The sequence below is a fragment of the Oratosquilla oratoria genome, chromosome 5 (genome assembly GCF_046742065.1).
Source record: "Oratosquilla oratoria isolate Oo_2021 chromosome 5, ASM4674206v1, whole genome shotgun sequence".
NCBI classification, from domain to species: Eukaryota; Metazoa; Arthropoda; class Malacostraca; order Stomatopoda; family Squillidae; genus Oratosquilla; species Oratosquilla oratoria.
The window spans coordinates 44,170,588-44,181,927 of NC_134781.1; the positions used below are offsets into that span (position 1 = coordinate 44,170,588).

An 11,340-nucleotide genomic window follows, 5' to 3' on the forward strand; every position below is an offset into this window, starting at 1 on the left:
AGACCCCCACTGCTAAGTTGCAGAGGAAGGTGGAGGGAGAATTGAAGAAGAACTAAAAGTGGTGAGGTTAAAATACGGAACGGGAATGGACCAGGATGAGGGCCAGGGGACTCTTCGATCCCCAAGTTTTATGGACTTCCCAAGGTGCATAAAGAAGGGGGTACCCCTTAAGACCCATTATTGCTTTCAGGGGCTCGCCTACTTACAACTTGGCGAGGGATTTGGCCCAAAGTCTGAGGCCTCTAGTGGAAAGCTCAGAGAGGATGCTTAGCAACTCGGCGGACTGTCGTTAGAGGAGACTTAGAGGAGGTCAGCTTGGGGGAGGATGATTGCTTGGTGTCGTTTTGTTGATGTCAAACAAAGCCATGTTCACGTCATTTACACAGGGTATAAATAAGGCAGGGCTGCTATGTCAACGATGGAGAGTGTGGGGGAACCTCGAATTCCTAGATAAGGTCATAAACTGACGGCTAAGGAATTGTTGGGACTCGTTGATTTGTGTTTGGACTCAACCTTTTTCAAGTTCAGGGACAAAATATTTCATCAAAAGGTTGCGGACGCCCTATGGGCTCTCCAATCTCGGTGCGGGTCTTAGGTGGTTTTGGCGGAAATGGCCATGCAGCGCTACGAGAGAGGAGGTATTGGAGGTTGCGACCACCTTCAGGGAAGTTAAGATGGGTAAAGGTAACGTGGATGACGTTTATTGGTCGTTATGAATAAAGAAGACGCTGGGACCTTTCTGTCGAGCGACTGATTACAAAGATATGAAGCCATCCAGTTCGAGATGGAGAAAGAAGAGAACGGCCTATTGCCATTCCTGGATGTCATGGTGCCGAGATGCGGGTACCACACTGATGACGGGGGTTTATAGAAAGGACACCCCATACAGACCGGAATTCTGGACTATGGCAGCTGTCATCCGGCCACCCAACAAAAGAAGTGTGATTAAGACTCTGTGGTCTAGGGTTGGAAAAGGTGTGTTTCCACGGGAAAGATAGCAAGAAGAAGACGAGGATGTCACCTGAAGAAGGTATTTGGGGACAACGGCTACCCGTAGTTCGGTGGTGTTAAAAAAGGGTGACGGCACGACAACAGAGGGCGAGGAAGGGATGGACGACAGACGACGGGACGCGACGCGGGGTCACGGTCCCTTACTTGCTTGAAGGGGCTTCTGAAGGTCGCGGCCAGACTGCTAAGGAAACACGATGTTGAAATAGCACACAAAAACGAGGAACCACTCTACATAGGGCCCTGACCAAAGTTAAGGACACTGTGAGCCAAACGGACCGAATAGGGGGTGGTTTACGATGATTAGAGTGCAAGGACTGCGGGACAAATTATGTTGGGGAAACGAGCAAGAAATTGGCGACAAGGACTGATAGAAACACCAGAGGGGCTGTTGGTAGAAAGGACATGAGTTTCGGCCGTCTCAAGACACTGCGAGGAAACGGGTACACGAAATGGGACTTGGCAAAACGCGGAAGTGAAATACGGAGGTAGTGGAAAATGCACCATGGTTATTCTTGGAAGCTTGGTCAAGTGATGATAATAGTGTCAATAGGTGCATCACTTTTAAACCAATTTATAAGGGGGCGAAGGGGATAGGCTGGAGAAGAAGCTTACTTCTTAATATGTTTATGTTGTCGTGTTTTATTTGTTTTCTGTTTCGACATGACCTGGTAGTGTGTTTCTTGATGTGTTTTGTATCATTGCCATTTTATTTTCATTTATATGTATGTAATGTTTATTTATATTTTAAAATTTTACTACTGTAGGTTGGTGGCATGCGTTACATGACTTTTGTTCCGCGTACCGTAGTGGCATGCCACGTCGTACAGCCTTTATGCCCAATCTTGGGGGGCATTTTTTCATACTGCTTTTCTTATTTATTTAATGTGTACTCTTCCTTTTTGTATGTTTATGATATTAATGGATTTTGTGTTTCTTGTTCCAATTTCTTTTATTCGTGATATACATGCTACGCGGGACATTTGTCTCCACCGGGAGTGACTCAGTGGTGCGTCCCATCGGTAGCGGGGTGAATCCTTACAACTTTAATTTTATTTTCTTTTTATATATATATATATATTATTTTCTATGGTGAACTCGGTGAAAGTTTTCAAGGAAGTATGGCACCTGTTATTTTATAGTTTTGTTTTATATTTGTTTCTCACTTGTGTTTTTGATTTGGTGTAACTGCGTCGGGATTGTAACGGTTACTGTGGAGACCCTGTCCCAGTGTACTAAAATTCCCCTTATTTTATGTACATTTCCATTGCTACCACTGTATTACCACTGAAAGACGAACCCCGGACAGGGTTCGTAAAAACGTCGGAATAAATTGACGAACGTCGTGGCCAGCGTAAGGCTTTCTCCCCTCATAATTACATATATATATATATACATATTTATATACATATATATATACATATATATATACATATACATTACATATATATATATATACTTATTATACATATATAGTATACATATATATAACATATATATATATATACATCAATATTGTTATATATACATATATATATACATATATATTATACATATATATATATACATCTATATACACATATATATATATACATTTTATATATATACATATATTGGTAAATAACCACTCAGGAAAAAGTAAAACTAACGAAGATGTAATTTACACGAAAGCGCTCTGCTTTCGTTAGTTTTACTTTTTCCTAAGTGGTTATTTTACGCATTGGTGAAACACACGCTCCTCGTGTTTTTATGGCATATACATTATATATATGTATATATATATATTTATATATATATTATATATATACATATATATATATGTATATATAGTACATTTGTATATATATATATGCATATATTTATATATGGTATTTATATACATATATATATAAAACATATATTATATATATATATACCTATACATATACATATATATATAAATATATATATAAACATATATATATATATATTTATATACATATAATATATATATATATCTGTTAAAAACGACAGCAAAAGAATTATTGATTAGTTTTTTCCGTGAGCTCTCAAGCTTGCGAAAAGTAGATTTTTGGTAGGGGGAAAGGGAGTAAATCAGATTTCCAAAATTCATAGGAAACACAAAAGTTATAATAGACACAAAAGTATAGTACACAATAAACACAATACAAGAAATTAATACAAGAAATACAGCAAAAATTGCTGTATTTCTTGTATTAATTTCTTGTATTGTGTTTATTGTGTACTATACTTTTGTGTCTATTATAACTTTTGTGTTTCCTATGAATTTTGGAAATCTGATTTACTCCCTTTCCCCCTACCAAAAATCTACTTTTCGCAAGCTTGAGAGCTCACGGAAAAAACTAATCAATAATTCTTTTGCTGTCGTTTTTAACAGAATATATATATATGTATATGTATATGTATATATATATATATATATGTTTATATATATATGTATATATATATGTATATGTATAGGTATATATATATATATATATGTTTATATATATATGTATATATATATGTATATATAAATATATGTATATATATATATATATATGTATATATATGTATATATATATATGTATATATATATGTATATGTATATATATGTATATATATGTATATATATATGTGTATGCAATAAAAACACCAGGAGCGTGTGTTCACAAATGCGTAAATAACCACTAGGAAAAAGTAAACTAACGAAGCAGAGCGCTTTCGTGTAATTACATCTTCGTTAGTTTACTTTTTCCTAGTGGTTATTTACGCATATATGTATACAGTATGTATATGTATGTATATATATGTATATATATGTATATATTATATATATATATTTGTATATATATGTATATATATATATATATGTATATATATATATATGTATATATATGTATGTATATATATATATGTGTATATATATATGTATGTATATATATGTGTATATATATATGTATGTATATATATATGTATATATATATATGTATTATGGGAGAAAGCATACGCTGGACTCGACGTTCGTCAATTTATTCCGACGTTTCGAACCCTGTCCGGGGTTCGTCTTCAGGGTAATACAGTGGTAGCAATGGAAATGTACATAAATAAGGGGAATTTGGTACACTGGGACAGGTCTCCACAGTAACCGTTACAATCCGACGCAGTTAAACCAAATCAAAAACACAAATGAGAAACAAATATAAACAAAACTATAAAATAACAGGTGCAATACTTCCTTGAAAACTTTCACCGAGTTCACCATAGAAAAATATGTATATATATATATAAAGAAAATATAATGAAAGTTGTAAGGATTCACCCCGCTACCGATGGGTCGCACCACTGTGCACTCCCGTGGAACAAATGTCCCGCGTAGCATGTATATCACGAATAAAAGAAATTGGAACAAGAACACAAAATCCATCAATATCATAAACATACAAAAAGGAAGAGTACACATAGAAATAAATAAGAAAAGCAGTATGAAAAATGCCCCCCAAGATTGGGCATAAAGGCTGTACGACGTGGCATGCCACAACGGTACGCGGAACAAAAGTCATGTAACGCATGCCACCACCGTTAGTAAATTTTAAAAATAAATAAAATTACATACATAAAATGAAAATAAAATGGAATGATACAAAACACATCAAGAAACACACTACCGTCATGTCGAAACAAAAACAAATAAAACACACAACATAAACATATTAAGAAGTAAGCTTCTTCTCCAGCCTATCCTTCGCCCCCTTATAAATTGGGTTTAAAGTGATGCACCTATTGACACTATTATCATCACTTGACCAAGCTTCCAAGAATAACCTGGTGCTTTTTCCACTACCTCCGTATTTCACTTCCGCGTTTTGCCAGTCCATTTCGTGTCCCGTTTCCTCGCAGTGTCTTGAGACGGCCGAACTCATGTCCTTTCTACCAACAGCCCTCTGGTGTTCTATCAGTCTTGTCGCCAATTTCTTGCTCGTTTCCCCAACATAATGTGTCTCGCAGTCCTTGCACCTAATATCGTAAACCACCCCTATTCGGTCCGTTTGGCTCACAGTGTCCTTAACTTTGGTCAGGGCCCTATGTAGAGTGTTCCTCGGTTTGTGTGCTATTTCAACACCGTGTTTCCTTAGCAGTCTGGCCGCTACCTCAGAAGCCCCTTTCAAGTAAGGGACCGTGACCCGCGTCGCGTCCGGTCGTCTGTCGTCCATCCTTCCCCTCTGTTGTCGTGCCGTCCACCTTTTTACCACCGAATTCGGGTAGCCGTTGTCCCTAAATACCTTCTTCAGGTGACTCCTCTCCTTCTTCTTGCTATCTTCCGTGGAACACACCTTTTCCACCCTAGACCACAGAGTCTTAATCACACTTCTTTTGTGGGTGGCGGATGACAGCTGCCATAGTCCAGAAGTCGGTCTGTATGGGTGTCCTTTCTATAAACCCCCGTCATCAGTGTGGACCCGCTTCTCGTCACCATGACATCCAGGAATGGCAATAGGCCGTTCTCTTCTTTCTCCATCTCGAACTGGATGGCTTCATTCTTTGTATTCAGTCGCTCGAAGAAAGGTCCCACGTCTTCTTTATTCATAACGACAAAAACGTCATCCACGTACCTTACCCATAACTTCAATGAAGGTGGCGCATCCTCCAATACCTCCTCCTCGTAGCGCTGCATGGCCATTTCCGCCAAAACCACCGAGATTGGAGAGCCCATAGGCGTCCCAACCTTTTGATGAAATATTTTGTCCCTGAACTTGAAAAAGGTTGAGTCCAAACACAAATCAACGAGTCCCATCAATTCCTTAGCCGTCAGTTTTGACTTATCTAGGAATTCGACGTTACTCTCCATCGTTGACATAGCAGCCTGCCTTATTAGACCCTGTGGTAATGACGTGAACATGGCTTTGACATCAAACGACACCAAGCAATCCTCCTCCCCCAAGCTGACTCCTCTAAGTCTCTCTACGAAGTCCGCCGAGTTGCTAAGCATCCTCTCTGAGCTTTCCACAAGAGGCCTCAGACGTTTGGCCAAATCCCTCGCCAAGTTGTAAGTAGGCGAGCCCCTGAAAGCAATAATGGGCCTTAGGGGTACCCCTTCTTTGTGCACCTTGGGAAGTCCATAAAACTTGGGGATCGTAGAGTCCCCTGGCCTCATCCTGGTCCATTCCCGTTCCGTAATTAACCTCGCCTCTTTTAATTTCTTCAATTCTCCCTCCACCTTCCTCTGCAACTTAGCAGTGGGGTCTGCTAGTACTACTTCGTAAGTGTTCATGTCCTGAAGTAGTGTCGTGGCCTTACCTTCATAGTCGCTCTTGTCCATAACCACCGTCGATCTGCCTTTGTCACTCGACAGTATCACTATGGACCGGTCTCGTCTTAAGCCTGTCAAAGCCTTGGTCTCCTCCGTAGTGAGATTATGTCCCCGCACTGGTCTCCCCAGTGCTCCCACTATGCGCATCCTTGTGTCCTGTTTACCTTCCTCACTGCACGTCATCAAGTTGACTCCCGTTTCCACCGCAGCCAGGAATTCCTCTTCTCTCACACCTCCTTGCATGTTGAAGTTCAAACCCTTAGACAGGACCTTGGTCTCGGGTCCACTGAGTGGTCTACTCGAGAGGTTACTAACCCACCTTTCCGGGTCCTGCCGCCTAGTGTCTAATAATCTATCCAATTTGCGATCCAAGACTGTCCGCTTGGCTCCAGCCTTCGATCTACTAAGGCCTTAGTAGATCGAAGGCTGGAGCCAAGCGGACAGTCTTGGATCGCAAATTGGATAGATTATTAGACACTAGGCGGCAGGACCCGGAAAGGTGGGTTAGTAACCTCTCGAGTAGACCACTCAGTGGACCCGAGACCAAGGTCCTGTCTAAGGGTTTGAACTTCAACATGCAAGGAGGTGTGAGAGAAGAGGAATTCCTGGCTGCGGTGGAAACGGGAGTCAACTTGATGACGTGCAGTGAGGAAGGTAAACAGGACACAAGGATGCGCATAGTGGGAGCACTGGGGAGACCAGTGCGGGGACATAATCTCACTACGGAGGAGACCAAAGCTTTGACAGGCTTAAGACGAGACCGGTCCATAGTGATACTGTCGAGTGACAAAGGCAGATCGACGGTGGTTATGGACAAGAGCGACTATGAAGGTAAGGCCACGACACTACTTCAGGACATGAACACTTACGAAGTAGTACTAGCAGACCCCACTGCTAAGTTGCAGAGGAAGGTGGAGGGAGAATTGAAGAAACTAAAAGAGGTGAGGTTAATTACGGAACGGGAATGGACCAGGATGAGGCCAGGGGACTCTACGATCCCCAAGTTTTATGGACTTCCCAAGGTGCATAAAGAAGGGGTACCCCTAAGACCCATTATTGCTTTCAGGGGCTCGCCTACTTACAACTTGGCGAGGGATTTGGCCAAAACGTCTGAGGCCTCTAGTGGAAAGCTCAGAGAGGATGCTTAGCAACTCGGCGGACTTCGTAGAGAGACTTAGAGGAGTCAGCTTGGGGGAGGATGATTGCTTGGTGTCGTTTGATGTCAAAGCCATGTTCACGTCATTACCACAGGGTCTAATAAGGCAGGCTGCTATGTCAACGATGGAGAGTAACCTCGAATTCCTAGATAAGTCAAAACTGACGGCTAAGGAATTGATGGGACTCGTTGATTTGTGTTTGGACTCAACCTTTTTCAAGTTCAGGGACAAAATATTTCATCAAAAGGTTGGGACGCCTATGGGCTCTCCAATCTCGGTGGTTTTGGCGGAAATGGCCATGCAGCGCTACGAGGAGGAGGTATTGGAGGATGCGCCACCTTCATTGAAGTTATGGGTAAGGTACGTGGATGACGTTTTTGTCGTTATGAATAAAGAAGACGTGGGACCTTTCTTCGAGCGACTGAATACAAAGAATGAAGCCATCCAGTTCGAGATGGAGAAAGAAGAGAACGGCCTATTGCCATTCCTGGATGTCATGGTGACGAGAAGCGGGTCCACACTGATGACGGGGGTTTATAGAAAGGACACCCATACAGACCGACTTCTGGACTATGGCAGCTGTCATCCGGCCACCCACAAAAGAAGTGTGATTAAGACTCTGTGGTCTAGGGTGGAAAAGGTGTGTTCCACGGAAGATAGCAAGAAGAAGGAGAGGAGTCACCTGAAGAAGGTATTTAGGGACAACGGCTACCCGAATTCGGTGGTAAAAAGGTGGACGGCACGACAACAGAGGGGAAGGATGGACGACAGACGACCGGACGCGACGCGGGTCACGGTCCCTTACTTGAAAGGGGCTTCTGAGGTAGCGGCCAGACTGCTAAGGAAACACTGGTGTTTGAAATAGCACACAAACCGAGGAACACTCTACATAGGGCCCTGACCAAAGTTAAGGACACTGTGAGCCAAACGGACCGAATAGGGGTGGTTTACGATATTAGGTGCAAGGACTGCGAGACACATTATGTTGGGGAAACGAGCAAGAAATTGGCGACAAGACTGATAGAACACCAGAGGGCTGTTGGTAGAAAGGACATGAGTTCGGCCGTCTCAAGACACTGCGAGGAAACGGGACACGAAATGGACTGGCAAAACGCGGAAGTGAAATACGGAGGTAGTGGAAAAAGCACCAGGTTATTCTTGGAAGCTTGGTCAAGTGATGATAATAGTGTCAATAGGTGCATCACTTTAAACCCAATTTATAAGGGGGCGAAGGATAGGCTGGAGAAGAAGCTTACTTCTTAATATGTTTATGTTGTGTGTTTTATTTGTTTTTGTTTCGACATGACGGTAGTGTGTTTCTTGATGTGTTTTGTATCATTCCATTTTATTTTCATTTTTATGTATGTAATTTTATTTATTTTTAAAATTTACTAACGGTGGTGGCATGCGTTACATGACTTTTGTTCCGCGTACCGTTGTGGCATGCCACGTCGTACAGCCTTTATGCCCAATCTTGGGGGGCATTTTTCATACTGCTTTTCTTATTTATTTCTATGTGTACTCTTCCTTTTTGTATGTTTTGATATTGATGGATTTTGTGTTCTTGTTCCAATTTCTTTTATTCGTGATATACATGCTACGCGGGACATTTGTTCCACGGGAGTGCACAGTGGTGCGACCCATCGGTAGCGGGGTGAATCCTTACAACTTTCATTATATTTTCTTTATATATATATATACATATTTTTCTATGGTGAACTCGGTGAAAGTTTTCAAGGAAGTATTGCACCTGTTATTTTATAGTTTTGTTTATATTTGTTTCTCATTTGTGTTTTTGATTTGGTTTAACTGCGTCGGATTGTAACGGTTACTGTGGAGACCTGTCCCAGTGTACCAAATTCCCCTTATTTATGTACATTTCCATTGCTACCACTGTATTACCCTGAAGACGAACCCCGGACAGGGTTCGAAACGTCGGAATAAATTGACGAACGTCGAGTCCAGCGTATGCTTTCTCCCATAATAATGGTTCCTGGACTCCAGCTATTTACGAATATTGGACAGGCTTATGGCGTTGAGGTACTCAACATAGTCAGGAAGTGGGAAGCCAAGGAAATCAAGAGGAGCTTAGTGCGAGAGCAGCTACGTTTTTGCACTATATGTCGCAATCGGAAAGTGTTACCCAACTTTGCTAGGATTAAATCTCCGGTAAACAGCAAACGAGCTAGGGAGGTTTTAGAGTCTTGTGGTCGCAGACTGCTCAAATGTGCTTTGGACCATCATCACGGAACTTTACACCGGCTGGGTTTGGAGATCGAAGAACACCGACGTCTACTCGGTCAGTCCTTGGATCAAGGTGTGTTAGTTGAGGTTATAGCTAAAATTACCAGCCTTAGTAGATCGAAGGCTGGAGCCAAGCGGACAGTCTTGGATCGCAAAATTGGATAGATTATTAGACACTAGGCGGCAGGACCCGGAAAGGTGGGTTAGTAACCTCTCGAGTAGACCACTCAGTGGACCCGAGACCAAGGTCCTGTCTAAGGGTTTGAACTTCAACATGCAAGGAGGTGTGAGAGAAGAGGAATTCCTGGCTGCGGTGGAAACGGGAGTCAACTTGATGACGTGCAGTGAGGAAGGTAAACAGGACACAAGGATGCGCATAGTGGGAGCACTGGGGGAGACCAGTGCGGGGACATAATCTCACTACGGAGGAGACCAAAGCTTTGACAGGCTTAAGACGAGACCGGTCCATAGTGATACTGTCGAGTGACAAAGGCAGATCGACGGTGGTTATGGACAAGAGCGACTATGAAGGTAAGGCCACGACACTACTTCAGGACATGAACACTTACGAAGTAGTACTAGCAGACCCCACTGCTAAGTTGCAGAGGAAGGTGGAGGGAGAATTGAAGAAACTAAAAGAGGCGAGGTTAATTACGGAACGGGAATGGACCAGGATGAGGCCAGGGGACTCTACGATCCCCAAGTTTTATGGACTTCCCAAGGTGCACAAAGAAGGGGTACCCCTAAGAACCCATTATTGCTTTCAGGGGCTCGCCTACTTACAACTTGGCGAGGGATTTGGCCAAACGTCTGAGGCCTCTAGTGGAAAGCTCAGAGAGGATGCTTAGCAACTCGGCGGACTTCGTAGAGAGACTTAGAGGAGTCAGCTTGGGGGAGGATGATTGCTTGGTTGTCGTTTGATGTCAAAGCCATGTTCACGTCATTACCACAGGGTCTAATAAGGCAGGCTGCTATGTCAACGATGGAGAGTAACCTCGAATTCCTAGATAAGTCAAAACTGACGGCTAAGGAATTGATGGGACTCGTTGATTTGTGTTTGGACTCAACCTTTTTCAAGTTCAGGGACAAAATATTTCATCAAAAGGTTGGGACGCCTATGGGCTCTCCAATCTCGGTGGTTTTGGCGGGAGTGGCCATGCAGCGCTACGAGGAGGAGGTATTGGAGGATGCGCCACCTTCATTGAAGTTATGGGTAAGGTACGTGGATGACGTTTTTGTCGTTATGAATAAAGAAGACGTGGGACCTTTCTTCGAGCGACTGAATACAAAGAATGAAGCCATCCAGTTCGAGATGGAGAAAGAAGAGAACGGCCTATTGCCATTCCTGGATGTCATGGTGACGAGAAGCGGGTCCACCACTGATGACGGGTGTTTATAGAAATGACACCCATACAGACAGACTTCTGGACTATGGCAGCTGTGATCCGGCCACACTCAAAATAAGTGTTATTAAGACTCTGTGGTCTAGGGTGGAAAAGGTGTGTTCCACGAAAGATAGCAAGAAGAAGGAGAGGAGTCACCTGAAGAAGGGTATTTAGGGACAACGGCTACCCGAATTCGGTGGTAAAAAGGTGGACGGCACGACAACAGAGGGGAAGG

At 42.7% G+C, this 11,340-nt stretch overlaps 3 protein-coding genes across 3 annotated transcripts; 2 read left to right on the top strand and 1 right to left on the bottom strand.

The window, feature by feature from the left end:
* Nucleotides 1–456: 456 nt before the first annotated feature.
* LOC143025768 (uncharacterized) lies at nucleotides 457–6,562 on the bottom strand. Its single transcript, XM_076185775.1, has 2 exons — nucleotides 5,735–6,562; nucleotides 457–513 (listed from the first exon to the last, which is right to left on the bottom strand). The coding sequence occupies exons 1-2, from the start codon at nucleotides 6,560–6,562 to the stop codon at nucleotides 457–459; spliced, it is 885 nt and encodes a 294-aa protein (XP_076041890.1).
* Nucleotides 6,563–6,894: 332 nt separating this feature from the next.
* LOC143025769 (uncharacterized) lies at nucleotides 6,895–7,467 on the top strand. The gene has a single exon (XM_076185776.1). The coding sequence runs from the start codon at nucleotides 6,895–6,897 to the stop codon at nucleotides 7,465–7,467; it is 573 nt and encodes a 190-aa protein (XP_076041891.1).
* A 133-nt stretch (nucleotides 7,468–7,600) lies between these two features.
* On the top strand, nucleotides 7,601–9,885 carry LOC143025770 (uncharacterized). Its single transcript, XM_076185777.1, has 2 exons — nucleotides 7,601–7,723; nucleotides 9,481–9,885. The coding sequence occupies exons 1-2, from the start codon at nucleotides 7,601–7,603 to the stop codon at nucleotides 9,883–9,885; spliced, it is 528 nt and encodes a 175-aa protein (XP_076041892.1).
* Nucleotides 9,886–11,340: the final 1,455 nt, after the last annotated feature.

What these genes read in the sequence shown, in the direction of transcription:
- LOC143025768 (XM_076185775.1), bottom strand. Translation starts at nt 6,562, where the DNA reads ATGCAAGGAGGTGTGAGAGAAGAGGAATTCCTGGCTGCGGTGGAAACG. An exon ending in ACAAAATATTTCATCAAAAG is followed by an intron (nt 514 to 5,734) that starts GTTGGGACGCCT and finishes AACTTGAAAAAG; the next exon opens with GTTGAGTCCAAACACAAATC.
- LOC143025769 (XM_076185776.1), top strand. Translation starts at nt 6,895, where the DNA reads ATGCAAGGAGGTGTGAGAGAAGAGGAATTCCTGGCTGCGGTGGAAACG.
- LOC143025770 (XM_076185777.1), top strand. Translation starts at nt 7,601, where the DNA reads ATGGAGAGTAACCTCGAATTCCTAGATAAGTCAAAACTGACGGCTAAG. An exon ending in ACAAAATATTTCATCAAAAG is followed by an intron (nt 7,724 to 9,480) that starts GTTGGGACGCCT and finishes CCTGGACTCCAG; the next exon opens with CTATTTACGAATATTGGACA.